Source organism: Muscardinus avellanarius, assembly GCF_963383645.1.
Source record: "Muscardinus avellanarius genome assembly, chromosome: 10".
NCBI lineage: Eukaryota > Metazoa > Chordata > Mammalia > Rodentia > Gliridae > Muscardinus > Muscardinus avellanarius.
Genome location: NC_137796.1, coordinates 89,751,005 through 89,767,598, shown reverse-complemented (window position 1 = coordinate 89,767,598; position 16,594 = coordinate 89,751,005). Strand labels below are relative to the sequence as shown.

The window sequence follows — 16,594 nt, the reverse complement described above, 5'->3', positions numbered from 1 at the left end:
ACGCACATATGTTATACTGGGGATGTTCTACCTTTGAGCTATTTTAAATTTTATTTTGAAACAGGGTCTTGCCAAATTGCCAAGGGCCTCACCAAGTGCTGAGTTTATAGGCATGAACCACCATACACCTACGAAAGGATTTGAATACCCAGGAGTGTCAATTTTATTGGCCACTGAGGGTGCAGGACAGAGTTAAACTATGACATGGTTGCCTTTAAGAGCTGGAGGGGAAGGAGAGGCCTCAAGGAAAGCTGGAGGGGCCAGGCCCACTGGACACCTTTTTGGCTGGGGGCTGACCCTCAGAGTCCAGTCCCAGGAGGCCAAAGGCTGTGTTGAAGAGGTTGATGGGAGAGTTTCCATTGGTGATCAGAGTTGACTTCAGGCCCAGAGACTGGAGCAATTTCACCTAGAGACGGAGGAGAAGGAAGGCAGGAAGACAGGGTCAGATGCTGGTCACGTTCTCATCTTCTCAACTAGCTCTCTAGGGAGCCAGACTTCAGGCTGACCCTCTTTAAACCAGCTGATTCCAAGTGGCACCTCCCCCTTCACTGTACCACCCTGCTTGATTTCCTTCCAAGCACTAGCCACAGACTCATTCCCCTTGTGCTTACCGTCTCCTCCAGGAGCTCCCTGCCAAGTCTAGCATAGAGCCTGATGTTGACACAGGTGACGCTGCGCTCCAGACACAGGGACAGCTCACCGCCCCCTCCCCCAAATCTTACTACAGGTGTTTCTCCTCTTCCCAGGGGACTTCTACCTCTGAGCAACACCCTCAGCCCTATTCTATTTATTTATTTATTTATTTATTTATTTATTTAGTGTGTGTGTGTGTGTGTGTGTGTGTGTGTGTGTGTGTGTGTGTGGCACCAGGGATGGAACCCAGGAGCATTCTACCTCTGAGCAACACCCCCAGCCCTATTTTTTTTTATTCTATTTTCGATACAGGGTCTCACTCAGTTGCGAAGGGCCTCACTTGGTAGCTGAGGCTGTCCCTGAACTGAGATCCTCCAGTCTCAGCCTCTCAAATGCTGGGATTGCAAGTGTGTGCCACCATGCCCAGCTAGCCCTATTCTGTTTCGAAACAGGGTCTCTTTAAGTTGCTAAAGCCCTAGCTGAGTTCCTGAGGTTGGCGTCAAACCTGTGATTCTCCTGTCTCCTTCCCAAATACTGGGATTATAGGTGTGTGCCACCGCTCCTGGCTCCCTTGGCTGCTCTTGAGGTAAACATGAGCCTCCCTTCCTGCCTCCCCCTCCCCTCACCTGCATCTCCGGCCCAGCCACAGCCAGGTCCCTGATGGTGCCGGGGCCCAGAGCCTCTATCATCTGCTTGAACTTCTTGGCCTCCACCTCAGCCAGCTGCTGGGCTTTGCTCACTTCCAGCTCCAGCTGGGCCCGGGCGTAGACCAGCTCTAGCTCTCGTACTTTCTGTACCCTCTGGAGCTCAGCCTCCTAGAAGGGGAGAAACCCGGCTGGCTTTAGATCAGGTGGCTCCTGGAAACTGTCCAGCAAGTCAGCCTCGCCAGCAAGCCTGAGGAAACTGAGGCAGGAGGTGTGGAGTCGCAAGTGTCCCGTCAGTAGGGTATGAATCCCACCAAGGCCACCATTTAGCTAGTGACACCCAGGAGCTCCTTAGGCAGAATCCCAGCCGCTCATCTGTAGGACAGAGATGAGACCTTTCTCCTTGGGATTTCAAACACAAAGTGAGAGCAGCAGCTGGCACAACGGTGTGCGGTGCTTGAGCACCCATCTGTTAAGTGGGAATAAAATCCTCACCTTCAAGGGGTAGAGTAAATGTACTGCTACAGGGCAAAGACACAAAGAGCCGGAACGGGGCTGTGTGTTAGGGCACCCAGTATCCCACATGGCTTCCGGGACTGCAGTGAATGGGCCTCTTGCAGGCCCCAGGGCCATACTCTTCCCTGGCCGCACCCCAACTCACCATCTCAATGGCCAAAGCCTGGGCCTTCAGCTTGGCCTGCAGCACGGAGCCTTCACCCTCAATCCGTGCTGCCTCTGCACGGGACTCGGCCTCCGCTTTGGCGGTCCCCGTTCTCTCCACAGCCATGCTGGGGGGAGGCAGAGTGGGTTAAGATCCAGGAGAAAGCCCTGCCCCGCCGAGCCAGGCAGCACCCCTGCTCTCTCTCTCCTGTACACGCCCCCTCCCTGCTGCCCCCAGCTGCCATCCCAAGACCCTCAGCCCTCGCCGGTCTCCACCCACCTCATAGCCTCCAGTTCCAAGAGTTCCTTGCGAGCTTTTTCAGCTTCTGACTGGTCCAAGATCTTCTGCCTCTCAAGCCGGCCGCGGGCTTCTTGTTCCAGTCTCTGAGCCTCATGCCTGGATGTGAGCAAGGGCAGTGCGAAGCTGGTGTGGGGCTGGACAGGGCACCACGGGCAGAGACCCAAGCTCCAGGGGGTAAGGACAGACACTGGCCCCTGCCACTAGGCTCAGAACAGCGCGACTCCGCAAGTCACCGCAGTGTGGTTCTAGACATGGGGCCTCGGCATGCTCCTCGGCATGCTCAGCGCCCCTGTTTTCACACCGTGTACTCCCCAGCGGGAAGAACCAAGCAAGCAAGGATGATTTCAGGGAGCAGCAAGCACATTAGAGGAAAAAGGAAAATGAGTGGCTGGGCCGGGCGTGGTGGTGCACGCTTGCAATCCCAGTATTTGGGAGGTGGAGACCACCGTGGGATCGCGGTGCGTGGACAGCTTCAGTTACTCGGCGAGGCCCATCACAATTCAGTGAGACCATGTTTCAAAAAATTAAAAAGTCTAAAAAAAAAAATAGACTGGGCAAAGCTGGGCGTGGTGGCGCAGGCTTGTAATCCCAGCATTCCGGAGGCTGAGACCGTAGGATCACGGTTCGCGGACAGCCTCAGCTACTTAGCGAGGCCCTCTGCAACTCAATGAGACCCGGTTTCAAAATAAAGAATAAAAATAGGGCAGGGGTGTAGCTTGGAGGTCGAATGCCCCTGGGTTCCATCCCCAGACCCGCAAAAACAAAAACAAAAAATAGACTGGGCAAAAATGGGCCTTACTGCCATTGTAGAAGAAAGAACAGGGCTCTCCAAGGAGACGCTTCAAGGAGCAAAGAAGGGGACGCAAGCCTGGCTGTGCACACCTGTGATCCCAGTTCTTAGGGGGCTGAGACAGGAGGAGCACAGGTTTGTGGCCAGCCTCAGCAACTTCGTGAGGTCCTTAGCAACCTAGTGAGATCCTGTTTCCAAAAAAAAAAAGGGCTGGGGGATAGATTGGAGGTAGAATGTCACTGGGTTCAATCCCTAGTACAAAGAAAAGAAGGAAGGGAGGGAGAGAGGAAGAGAAGGAGAGAAAGAAGGGGATGGGAGAGAAAGAAAGAAAGAGAAGAAGAAAGAGGAAGAGCCGGGTGTGGTGGCGCACGCTTGTAATCCCAACACTTGGGAGGCTGAGACAGGAGGATCACACAGGTTCGAAGCCAGAACAGCTACTCAGTGAGGCTCTCAGCAACTTAGTGAGACCCTGTTTCCAAATAAAGTGTAAAATAGGTCTGGGAGTGTAACCTGGAGGTAGAAAGCCCATGGGTTCCATCCACAGTAATGAGAGAGGGGGAGGGAGGAAGGGGAAGGGGGAGGGGGGGAGGGAGAGAGAGAGAGGGGGGGGGGGAGAGGGAGAGAGAGAGAGAGAATATGAAAGGCAGGCAGGGGATACCAGCAGTACTGGGGCAGGGGTTGCACTTTTAGGCAGAGTAGCCAGCGGAGACCGCATGAAAGGAGATGTCTGAGGGCAGGAGCATCGGTTCGCCTAGGCCTGGTCCCCAAGGCAGGAGTGTGTCTGCCCCATCAGGAAAGCGGCAGGCAGGGGTGTGGGAAGCCCATGGACACCAGCCTGCTGACTCCCTTGCCCTTGGGGGTGGGATCTTGAGAAGAGCACTTGGCCCCATTCATGCCTTCCAGACTGTGGCAGCCATGGGGACAGGACAGGTCAGGCGATCACCTGGTTGGTTACAGGGGGTGGTAGCAGTTGGGGGCAAGGGTTGCTGGGATTCTGGATGTCTTCACAGCGAAGGCAGCAGGCCCTGCTGAGCCAGACTTGAACGTGCTCTAGGGGAAGTGCTTTGGGGGCAGTGGAATGGCCAGTGCAAAAGGCCACAGGTGGGAACTGGCTGTACACATGGGGCTGGAGTCTAGAAGGGAAACAGGCTAGAAGGTGGAGTTTGGGGAGGCCAGGCTGGACCCCAGAGCTCTTGGGAGGCCACCAAAAGGAGTTAATTTGTAGTGCTAGAGATCAAACCTAGGCCTGGTGCATGCCAGGCAGGTGTCTACCCCTGAGCTCCACTCCCAGCCGCAGGAGTCTGGGTTTTATTGCCAGCAAGGTGGGAAGCTGCAAGTGGGTCACACTGTCTGGAGGGTAGAGAATAGATCTTCGTGGGCAAGCATGGCAGCTGGTAGACCATTAGCAGATGCCGTGTTGTTCGGGTCCTGGCAGAAGCAGGGATGGAGACCCTGAGAGATGTCTGGGTAGCCAGGCCCCAGGCCACTCACTTGGCCGCTGCTTCCTGGGAGTTGGTGGTGATCTCTATGGCCAGCTGCACGCTGCGCTGCAGGGCATCCCGAGTCCTCTGGTCCACGGGCTCCACTGACTGTACGTCCACGCTGCTGATTACCAGCCCGTTTTGGGGGAACATGGCCCGGTCCCGGGGCCTTGGCAGGCCCACACCATCAGGGCCCTTGCCATCAGAGATCTCAAAGCCAAAGACAGCGGTGCGGATGATGCGAGCTGAGTTCTTATGGAAATCATCGAAAGAGACAGAGGCCACGGCTCCCCGCACCCGAGACGCGATGGCCTTACAGGCATCGCCCACGAAGTCGGGCACTGAGAAGAGCTTGGCCATCTCTTGAGGGTCCTTCCAGTCACTCAGCTCAAAGTGCCTGTGAACAAAGAGGCCCAGAATAGGGATGCTTCTCCCCGACCCCAGGAAAGAACAACACTCGCTTTGAGTAGGATTTCAATACCCATCCTCCGCGGCTGAGCAGGGTCTCTTACGATAAGAGGAATGCTCGCCCAGTAGGTCCCCAAAACCTAACCTACATTCCCATTCAGTCTTCTCAGACACACTAGGAGGTGGAGATGCGCATTCACTGCATTTTACACACGAGGGACTAGAGGTCCGAGGAGGTTAACAGACAGGCCCCAGTTTGCACAACACATGGAACTCTGAACCCAGGTAATCTGGCTGTAGGATCTATGCTCTTAACGATGGTGCTATGGCACCCTGGAATAATTCTGGCACCCCATCTGCCTTCCTAATGGTACTGGCCACTCTCAACCAAGAGGTGAGGACACGTGCGTGGGAGCTGGTGAGCCTTACTTCTGCACGCAAGTTTCCTCACCTGGTTTGAGCCCTCACCATATATGGGGCACTGTTCTAATTCTCCTTCCATCCTCTCCACAGCCCTGTGAAGGAGGTGGTGCTATCGTCCCCATTTCACAGAGAGGGGAACTGAAGGAAGCACCTCGCCCTTGCACAGCTAACAGCAGGGCTGGGACATGGACCTGTGGGGACCTACCGGTCAGCTCCAGAGCGCCTGCTCTGGCCTCCCGCTCCTGCCGCAGGCTCCGCTGGTGGTGGCCCACTGACCTTCTGAGGAGCTTGCAGTTACAGGTTTGGTAGATGCAGGCCAGGAGACTGGCTGGGGTAGTGTCCAGCACCGGGTCCTGGAAGTCCTGGTCCTACATGAGCTTGCACCCTTCCTGGATTCACTAACCTCCTGGCTTCCCTCTTCACCAGCCACCAAGTGGGCCCTGTGACCTCACTAGGAGGCATCCCTCTTCCTGGACTCCCTGGGGCTGCTCTGCGAGAGCCCTCACCCAGGGCTCTCCAGTGGCATGGATGGGCGAGAGCCCTCACCCAGGACTCTCCGGGCCTCACCAGTTGTAGGCAAGCTGCAGCTGGAGCCGGGCATGATCCGAAGTCTCGATGGTAATGACGTCCGTAAAGAAGTCAGGCCCCAGCAGCAGGCACAGTGCACGGCGCGCGTGGGGACACTTGGGCCGCCCAGCCGAGAGGGACAACACGGTGAACTGCTCCTCAGGACCCAGGGACACCAGCTCTGGCCCAAACACCACGCTGCAGAGAGTGCGGGAGGTCAGGCCTGTGGAGGGCCTTTCCGCCCTCCGCGCTGCTGGCCCGCCGCGGCTCACCGGGCCCTCTTTTCTTTGTAGTCGTACACCTGCACCGCCGCGTTGTGAGGCACGCGGTAGCTGACCACGCGGGTCTTGTCCCGGGGCGCGGAGGGACAAAGGGTCTTGGCCATGCCTATCTCGCCCCTGTCTGCCACGGGATCGTGCCCCTTGTTCAGCAGGTTCTCCACCCCTGGAGGCAGCTCCTTCTCCCACAGGACTTCATCCTGGGTCAGCATGTAGGTGCTTCCAATCACCGCACGCACCTTGAGAGACAGGACCAGGACGGGGAGGCGTTAACGGTGAGGGGAAGAGGGACAGGCACCCGGCAGTCCTGAGCCGCCATCTAGAGGGCGGAACAACATGAGGCCAAGCCTGGCCTCCATCTGGATCTCCACCTTGGGCGAGCCACACCTCTGTCACCTTGGGTGAGCCGCCTCACCCCTGTACATTTATACCGGGATCAGATCTGTCCTCTGTAAAATGGACAACACAGTAGCCACCTCATGGGGTTGAGGGATATGAGCTCCTTCACTCGTCTAGTTCAAAGAACAGCTCCTGGCAGATAGTGCTTCATAGTCTGTCTCTATCTCTGTCTCTCTCTGTCTCTGTCTCTGTCTCTGTCTCTGTCTCTCTGTGGTTCTGTGGTACTGGGGATGGAACCCGGGGGCATTCTACCTTCAAGCAACACCCTCAGCCCTATTTTTTATTCTTTATTTTGAAACAGGGTCTCACTGAGTTGCAAAGGGCCTCACTAAGTAGCTGAGGCTGTCCACGAACTATGATCCTCCTGTCTCAGCCTCCTGAATGCTGGGATTACAAGCGTGCCCCACCACGCCCGGCTTTATTTTTACTTTTTTGAAACAAGGTCTTGCTGGGTTGAGAGCCTTACAACTTGCTGAGGCTCTCTTCTCAAACCCGCGCTCCTCCTGTCTCAGCCTCCCAAGTACTGGGATTACAGGCTGTGCCGTCACGCCTGGCTTGCTTGATATAATTTCTAGACTCATCCTTCCTGGAGCAACTTGGAAGGCATCACAGGAACAGATGCGATCCTAGGAAGTACCTATATACTAACATCTCCTTGCATTCTAAAATGTATTAGTAGGTTGGATTCTTAGAGAAAGAGTTTGGAGATGCGGTCCTCAAACCAAGGCCAAGGTTTTAGGTGCAAAAGTCCACTGGGACGTGGGATGTGCAGGAGGATCCTATGTGTCTAGCTCACACTCCAGTGAGACATTTATGCTGGGATCAGATCCGCAGTGGGGCAGAACCCCATCCTCAAACCTGGACATCCTCTCAGTTGGAATTTCTACAGTCTAAATTAGATATTTAAGACAAAGGGATGGCAAATATCCATGGAATCCTTGATTCTGCCAGGCAGCCCCCTGAGAGGCTCGGGAAGCTGACGTCACCTCGCATCACCTATTTGCCTAGAGAAGACGGTAGCCACCACCCTCGTCACATAGCAGTGATCCCGCCCGTCCCTCCGCTGTTACCCTTCCGGTCTTGATGTCTTGCACGTAGATGCCCTCGTTCTCATCCAGAGGGATGGCGTGACGCTCTTCCACCACCTCCACCTTGGCGGACGGCACGTACTCCATAGGCCCTCGGATGAGCCAGCGGTCCCCAGGCTGGTGAGAGACCTTCTCCTCCTCCTCTCCCTCCTCCAGGGGCTGCAGGGCCCTCAGCAGCAGCCCCTGCTGCTCCGACAGCACATACACATCTTGGATGCCACGTTCCAGCCTCTCCCCTGGCTGGAGGAAAAAAGACTTCTCTCCCTAGTGGAGACATGGGGTAGAGAGGGGGTTAGGAGCAGCCGCCACCCAGGGTCACGGGTGGCTCCAAGGGCTTGTATTGAGGACAAGAGTCCCAAAGCACGACCCCCCAACCCCACATTACAACACCGGGAAGTGTTATCTGGACTGTGAGGCTCTATACAAATAGCTACAGAATCTCATCTGGTCAAACGCATGCTGGAAAGATTCTGTACACTGTCAGCACCTGGATCTTCACAAGCTAAATTGTTAAGACTTAACTTACTCACAGCTGGGCACTATAGCACACACCTGTAGTCACAATATTTATGGGAGGCTGAGACAGGAGGGTCACAGGTTCAAGACCAGCCTGGGCAGCTTAGTGAGACCCTGTCTCAAAATAAAAATAAAGAGCTGGAGTCCAGCTCAGGGGTAGAGCGCCCTGGGTGCGATCCCCAGTGTCTGGCTCTGGGAAGGGGAGACGCTCACCTTGATGACCCGCTTTTGTCCCAGTTGGTTCTTGCCATCTGGTCCCACCGGGTCAAGGACCACGCAGTAGTGTCGGGGACCCAGCGTGGTGATGGGCACAACCCCCAGCACCTCCTCGTGGACGTCTGGCACGTGGGCTGCTGCGTCTCGCACTGTCACCAGCCATTCCTCCCCAGTGTGGCGGACCACTCCTCGAAGGTCCTGGAAGTTCTGCAGAGCCCGGAGGTGCAGGGCGGTCTGCAGGAGAAAAGCTGGGTGTGTGAAGGAGCCCCCTCCAACTTCCCCACACTTCCTCGGGGGTCTCACACCACTGGCCACTGGACGCACCCAGATCTGAGCAACAATGTCTACTGTCTACCAGCCCAGGACGACTTTTAAACCTTTCCGATACCCCCGAATACCAGGATACTCCCCAGTTGATCTGACCTCAGAATTTTTTTTTTTCTTTTTTGCAGTACTGGGGATGGAACCCAGGAGCCTTCTACCTCTGAGCTACACTCCCAGCCCCATTTCTCCCCCCTTTGGAAACAGGGTCTTCTGAGTTGCTGAGAGCCTAAGTTGCCAAGGCTGACTCTGAACCTGCGATCCTCCTGTCTCAGCCTCGCAAGCACTGGGATTACAGACATGAGCCATCACACCTAGCTTACTGTTCATTGCTTATCGTGACTCTTACACCATGCTCTGCCACTCAGCATTCCCAAGCCCAGGGTCCCCTAACCCATGCCCAGAGTACAAACCTTCTCTGTAAGAATCACAGCATCCACCAAATCCAGCACTTCCTCAAACACTGCTGGGAGATAGGCTCCCACCGAGCGGACCAGCCATTCTTCTCCTGAGCCAAGAGTGAGAGGTAAGGGTCAAAGGTCACCCAGTACCCCCCAACTACTTTACAGGCAAAGAGAAGCAGCTGCCCCCAATCTTGAGGCCTGACAGAAGTACTTAGTCCTCGGATTCATTCCTTTGTTGTGTGTATGTGGTAAACCATATTAATTAATTAATTTATTTTGCGTGGTACTGTGGATTGAACCTACAGCATTCTACCTCTGAGCCAAGCCCTATTTTATATTTTATATTTTTATTTTTTGTGCTATTGGGGATTGAATCCAGAGGCATTCTACCTCTGAGCTACACCCCCAGCTTGATTTTATTTTATTTCTTGTTTGGAAACAGGTCTCACTAAGTTGCAGAGGGCCTAAGTAGCTGAGGCTGGCTGCAAATCTGCGATCCTTCTGTCTCAGCCTCTGAAGTACTGGAATTACAAATATGCGTCACCACATCTGGCTTATTTTATTTTATTTTACTTATTTATTTTTTGCGGTGCTGGGGATGGAATCCAGGGGCATTTTACCTCCAAGTTACACCCCGGTCCTATTTTCTAGTCTTTTTATTTTTTGAAACAGGGTCTCACTGAGTTGCGAAGGGCCTTGCTAAGTAGCTAAAGCTGTCCATGAACTGTGATCCTTCCATCTCTGCCTCCCGAATACTGGGATTACAAGTGTGCATCACCACGCCCAGCTTATTTTTATTTTTTATGGTTTTTTTTTTTTTTTTTTTTTTTTAGTGGTACTGGGGATGGAACCCAGGGGCCTTCTACATCCGGGCGACACTCCCAGACCTATTTTATATTTTATTTGGAAACAGGGTCTCTTAAGCCAGCAAGGCTGGCTTCGAACCTGTGCGATCCTCCTGTCTCCACCTCCCAAGCACGGGGATTACAAGAGTGTGCAACCACACCCAGCTATTTTTTACTTAGAAACAGGGTCTGGCTAGTTGCTGAGAGCCTCACTAAATTGCTGAGGCTGGTCTTAAATCTGCAATCCTCCTGGCTCAGCCTTCCCAAGTACTGGGATTAAGAGCATATGCCACCACATGCGGCTCTATTTATTTAATTAATTTATTTCTTCTTTTTTTGTGTGTGGTACTGGGGTTCCTGGGAGCCCTTCTACCTCTGGGCTACACTCCCAGACCTATTTTTTTTATATTTTTATTTGGAAACAGGGTCTCTTAAGCCAGCGCGGCTGGCTTCGAACCTGCGCAATCCTCCTGTCTCCGCCTCCCAAGCGCGGGGATTACAATCGTGCGCCACCACGCCCGGCTATTTATTCATTTTTGTGGTACTGGGATTAAATCCAGGGCCATTCTATCCCCAAGCTCCACCCTCAGCCTTATTTATTTGTTTTGGGGGTACTAGGGATTTAACCCATAGGCATTCTACCTATGAGTTCCATCCCTAGCCTTATTTTATTTTTTATTTGGAAACAGGATCTCATTAGGTAACTGAGGCTGGCCTCAAACTGCAATCCTCCTGTCTCAGACTCCCAAGTACTGGAATTACAGGCATGAACCACTATGTCCAGACTATTTTATTTTTATTTCTAAGTTGTGGAAGTCCTCCTTACCAAATTGCTGAGGCCGGCCACAAACCTGCAATCCTCCGGTCTCAGACTTGCAAGAGCTATGATTATAGGCATGGGCCACCATGCCTGGTTATAATTTTATTTTGAAACAGTCTCACCGTTGTCTAGGATCTTGCTAAATTGCTGAGACTAGCCTTGAATATGTTCTTCCTGTCTCAGCCTCCCAAGTCCTGGGATCGCGCTACCCCACTCCCAGACATTCACTCCTTTCTTTGAGGCCAGAGGAAAACGTACTTCTACCTCAGGAGAATTTTAAAAGCCCTTCTAAGCTGGGCATGGTGGCACACACCTGTGATTCCAGTATTTTGGAGGCTGAGACAAGAGGATCACAGGTTGTAGGTCAGCTGCAGCAATTTGATGAGACCCTCAGCAACCTAGCAAGACCCTGTTTCAAAATAAAAACAAAATAGGCCGAGCGCGGTGGCGCACGCTTGTCATCCCAGCATCCGGGAGGCTGAGACAGGAGGATCGCGGTTCACGGACAGCCTCAGCTACTTAGTGAGGCCCTCCGCAACTCAGTGAGTTTCAAAAATAAAGAATAAAAACTAGGGCTGGGGGTGTAGCTCGGAGGTAGAATGCCCCTGGGTTAATTCCTAGTACCACACACACAAAAAAAAGTAAAAGTAAAACAAAGCTGAGGGTATAGCTCAAAGGTAAAACTTTCTGAGTTCAATCTCCATTAACACACACACACACACACACACACACACACACACACACTTCTAGACTAACTAAGTTGCTGCTAAGTCAGTACCCTGCTATGTCGTCTTTCCGAAGAACAAGTTTTTTCTTTCCTCTAAAATGGGCAGCAGAAGAGCTTCTATTAGACTCGTGCCTGCCCTTTGGTTTACTGGAGCAACGAGAGTGCCCAGGTGTAAGGTGCATCCTCGCCCTGTCTCCACGCACCCCCAGCAAAAACCTTGACTTCAGTGCGTCAGCCCTGCCATGTGGGAGATGGGCACAACACCTAAGGTCGCCAGAGTCTGAAGTGACCATTTGTGAACGTTTGGGCCCACACCTGCAATGCACCTGGCTACATTTGCCCACTGTATTTGAACCTCCCTTTGTGGGTCTAGGACAGATAAGACATGGCTACTGCCCACAGCTCACAGTGAGAGTCCAGATCGCTGTGCCTGTGATGGAAGACCAGGGCAGGGCAGGGCTGGCCCGGAGGCGGCAGGGAGGGAAGCCAGGCAGCCCTCAGAAACTAGAGGAAATACTAGAACGCGCTGCCCTGGCTACAAGGGGCCTCCCTTCTCCCGTCCCGCCATGCTCCTGGGGCCGCACCTGTCACCCGCTCCGTGCCGTCACGGTCCCGGCACTCCTTGCGGGCCCTCAGCCGCAGGGCCTGGTTCGGCCTGATGACAGTGGCCTGGATGATCTCCACCACCTCCACCTCCTTCCGGGGGATGTATGTGCCTGGGGAGGGAAGAGGAATCAGGGCTGATGGTCAGAAGATGCCAGGGCCACCATGGGAAGACAGGACAGCCCCGGCCGAGCTGATGGAGAGAGAGGTCACTCACCGGGCCCCTCAAACAGCCACTCGTCTCCTGCCACGACCTTATCCCCATTCATGTCCTCAAAGTCTAGCAGCGCCTTAAGATGCAGGGCAGTGTTGGGCAGAACCACCTGCAGCGGGGTGATGTCCTGGTGGGGGAAGAAGGGGTCACCGGGCATTCAGTGCTGTGACCCCAGAGGGCAAGCCTGATACCCTGGAATCAGGTTGTTTTTTTCTTTTTCTTTTTTTTTTTTCTGTTTGTGTGTGTGTGTGTGTTGTTTTTGTTTTTGTTTTTGGTACTAGCAATTGAAACCAGGGTATTCTACCTCTGACCTCGACCCCCAGTCCCTTTTTATTTTATTTTATTGATTGATTGATTTAGTTATTTTTATGGCACTGGGGATGGAACTCAGGGGCATTCTACCTCTGACCTACATCCTCAGCCCCATTTTTTTATTCTTTATTTTGAAACAGGGCCTCACTGAGTTGCAAAGGGCCTCACTAAGTAGCTGAGGCTGTCCCTGAACTGTGATCCTCCAGGTCTCAGCCTCCCAAGTACTGGAATTGCAGGTGAGCCATGCCCAGCCTTAGAGGGCTTTTAAATTCTGGTACCCCTGCCAGGCATGGTGGTACCTGGGAAGCTGAAGCAGGAAGAGTGCCGGTTCAGGCAGCCTCAGCAAGTAGTAAGACTCAGCTGTGGGCAATGCAACTGTGGAAACAGGTTAACCTTTGCCTTGGACAGGTCTAAGGGTCATGGACTGATGGACTCACTGAGAGCAGCCTGTGCCTCTAAGGTGAATGTTCTGCGTCTCCTGTGGCCGTTTCCGCCTGTCAAACATTGTCTCGAGGACTCTCTGCACATCCTCAGCAGTTTTATTGCTGTTATCTCAGACTCTGCCATTGTTCTGGCAGCCCAGTTAGACTTAGCCCTTGCTGCACGTTTACTAGTTAAACTTTACCTCCGAGCTCTGCCTGCAATGGCATCCAGTGCCTCAGCGTCTCCCCTCCAGAATGCATAAGCGCTGCGGGCCTTCACCTAAGAGCGAGGCCCCGCCGGCCCCTCTCACTCTGCTCTGTGTCTGCCTCATGTTTCTCCCTCAGGTATGCAGCAGGATGGGAACTAACAATTAGCCTAGCCAGACCCTGTTTCAACATAAAAGTTAAAAAATAGAGATGGGGATGTAGCTGGGATGCCCCAGAGTTCCACCCCTAGTACCCCCCCACACACACACAAACACAAATTCTGGAGCCCCTAGTCAGGTGTGGTGGCTTCTGCCTGTAGTCATCGTACTTGGGAGCTTAAGTCAAGATTATCACAAGCTTGAGGCTAGCCTCAGCAACTTAGACCCTGTTTCAAAACAAAACAATTTTTTTTTGCAGTACTGGGGATGGAACCCAGGGGCATTCTACCTCTGAGCCATACCCCCAGCCCTATATTTTTATTATTCTTTATTTTGAAACAGGGTCTTTTTCACTAGGTTGATTAGAATCTCACTACTTGTTGAGGCTGCTTTCAAAACTGCAATCGGCTGGGTGTGGTGGCATACACGCTTGTAATCCCAGCATTTAAAGCCGGGCGTGGTGGTCCATACTTATAATCCCAGTATTTGGGAGGCTGAGACTGGAGGATCGCAGTTCACAGACCTCAGCTGCTGAACGAGGCCTTTCACAATTCAGTGAGACCCTGTTTCAAAAATAAAAAGACTAAGCCGGGTGTGGTGGTACACACTTGTAATCCCAGCATTTGGGAGGCTAAAATAGGAGGATTGTGGTTTATGGACAGCCTCAGCTACAACTTGGTGAGGCCCTTTGCAACTCAGTGAGACACTGTTTCAAAATAAAGAATAAAAAATAGGCCTGGAGGTATAGCTCGGAGGTAAAATACCCCTGGGTTCCATCCTTAGTACCACAAATAAATAAATATAAAAAATTAAAAAAATAAAAGGGCTGCAGGTTTAGGTTGGAGGTAGAACGCCCCTGGGTTCAACTGCCAATAACAGCAAAAAAAAAAAAAAAGCAAAAACAAACTTTTTTCTTTTCTTTCTTTCTTTCTTTCTTTTTTTTTTTTTTTTTTTTTTTGGTGGTACTGGGGCTCCTGGAAGCCCTTCTACCTCCGGGCTACACTCCCAGACCTATTTTTACATTTTTCTTTGGAAACAGGGTCTCCTAAACCAGCGCGTGCGCGGCTGGCTTCGAACCTGCGCGATCCTCCTGTCTCTGCCTCCCAAGCTCAGGGATTACAAGCGTGCGCCACCACGCCCGGCAACAAACTTTCATTTTGACAGTTTCAGACTAACAGGATTCCTAAATGCTCTTGCTCAGATTTCTTCGCGTTTTCATCATTTTTTGTCTACACTCGCTGCTCCCCAGCTGTTGGACACCAATGTCTCAAAAGCTTCCTGGGTCATGATTACATACTCGGTAGCAACAGAAGCAGGCAGGGGGCTCTGGTTGGGAGGACTCCAGTTTACAAGGTGCATCAGCCAGGGGCAGAGGCAGGTGGGTTAGGACAGGCAGGGGCGCACACTGCCCCAGCCCCAGCTGCAGGCTGGACATGCCGCGGTGCTCTGTGGGGCAGCCCCAGGCGGCGGGCCTGGACCTTGCCTGCCCACTGCTGCGTCACTGCCCACCGTGGCACCGTTGGAGTGGATGATGCACTTAGCGTGGCACGGCCACCGTGCCGTCATTGCGGCAGGAGCGTCTGGCAGGCTCTGGGGCCTGGTAGATAATGCCGCGAGGTGGGCCGGCAGGCTTCAGAGGCGGGTGAGTTTGTCTGGGGCGTGTGTGGTGGAAGGGGGTCATTGGGAAAGAAGGTGGAGGGGCACTGAGTCAGTTCTGCCTCTGGTGGCAGACAGCAAATGTCCCTCCCCAGCCCTGGCTGGTTTTCCCCTCAGAAAGCAAGGCAGAGTCCTAGGCAGAGTCCTAGGACAAGGTAGCAAGGCAGACACAGCGGGGTGCAGGGGAGAACAGGCAGATACCTTTTCTAGCACCTCCCCTGGGTACAGGGGGAAGGGGTCCTGGGCTAGCCGGATCTCTTGGTCAGCATGGCGAAGCCGTACTTGACCTGTGACATCGAACAGCACTGCGTCCTGGGCATCCCGGGATACGGGGTTGGCCACTATGCAGTAGTGGCGTGGGGGGACAGTCACCATGCGCAGGGGGGCAAACAGTATTCTGTGGGAAGGTGAGAAGGGGTGTGAGGACCCGGTCCCCACTGCCGGGGGAGGCAGCTGATGCAGGAGCGACCTCCCTGCCACCCAGGTGAGGGCCGCTCTTGCCTGGGAACAGGGAGGAAAAGGACGATACGCCAGCCAGACCAGCCCGCCCTCCTGATGCCCAGGGCCACACTGACCTCTCATTATCCTGCCGGATGTAGGTCTTGGGCCCAACCTCCACGCGGGATACATTGCTGTTCTGGTCCAGGACGTGGATGTAGTGGTATGGGGGAATGCGGATGATGGACTCTTCGGTTGCCATGGTAACTCCTAAGCCCAGGGCTCACCTGAGTTCTGAACTGAGAGTGACAGGTGGGCAAGAGGACACACAATGAGCACGGGGGAGTTGGGGTGAGGCAGGCCCCAGTCTGCAGATGGGCTGTGGGTGGCATACAGGCCTTCCTTGTCCAGTTCTGATTATTCTTCCTTCCCTGTCCTCACCCCCACCTCTCCCTTTCTCCTTACCCAGGACAACAGAGTCTATCTAAGAACTGCCTGGGCAGTAAACCAGAGGCATCCAGGGATCAGTGCAATTCCTTTCTCTCACTCCCAGTAGCACCAAAAGGGAATTTAGGTCAAAAGGGACAGCACCAAGCAGGGAGGGCAGGTCAGAGTGCTATGCAGGCAGGGGTGGCCGGCCGGGGGCCGGGAAGCCTGGCTCCGCAGCAGCTCTCTGGCTCCTCCAGAGGCAGTCGGCTTTTATTCCAGGGGATCCCATGAGGGCCCCTGCTGTGGTCAACTGTCAGCCCCACAGCTGAAGAATATTTGCAGGGTCTTTGTCTGGTGCCCTCCGCTTTCCTTTCCACTTTAAGCAGCCCGGGGGGTGAATAGGTAAGATGTGGTCCACCGTGGAAGGGATCCTTGACACTCCCATAGAAACAGCCGGGTTCGTAGCCTAGCACAGTAAATCTCATCTTTTCTTCCCCAGCCCTCACTGGTCTATTGTCATCCTTAGCACCCTGCTCTTGTCGGCTGGGTAGGGGTACAGGCAGGGTGGGGTGATAAAGAGGAAAGGGGGTAAATGATTTTTTATATTCCACCCCCCCAGCTATCTGCCTCCACA

At 53.7% G+C, this 16,594-nt stretch overlaps 1 protein-coding gene across 1 annotated transcript; it reads right to left on the bottom strand.

The window, feature by feature from the left end:
* Nucleotides 1-241: 241 nt before the first annotated feature.
* Nucleotides 242-15,802, bottom strand: MVP (major vault protein; the record flags this gene model as incomplete). Its single annotated transcript, XM_080703906.1, has 14 exons — nucleotides 15,669-15,802; nucleotides 15,295-15,490; nucleotides 12,342-12,465; nucleotides 12,106-12,237; nucleotides 9,139-9,233; nucleotides 8,402-8,638; nucleotides 7,655-7,936; nucleotides 6,180-6,424; nucleotides 5,908-6,105; nucleotides 4,520-4,906; nucleotides 2,218-2,334; nucleotides 1,939-2,065; nucleotides 1,260-1,448; nucleotides 242-406 (listed from the first exon to the last, which is right to left on the bottom strand). Exons 1-14 carry the CDS (start codon nucleotides 15,791-15,793, stop codon nucleotides 242-244), a joined length of 2,619 nt encoding a protein of 872 aa, XP_080560032.1. The 5' UTR covers nucleotides 15,794-15,802.
* Nucleotides 15,803-16,594: the final 792 nt, after the last annotated feature.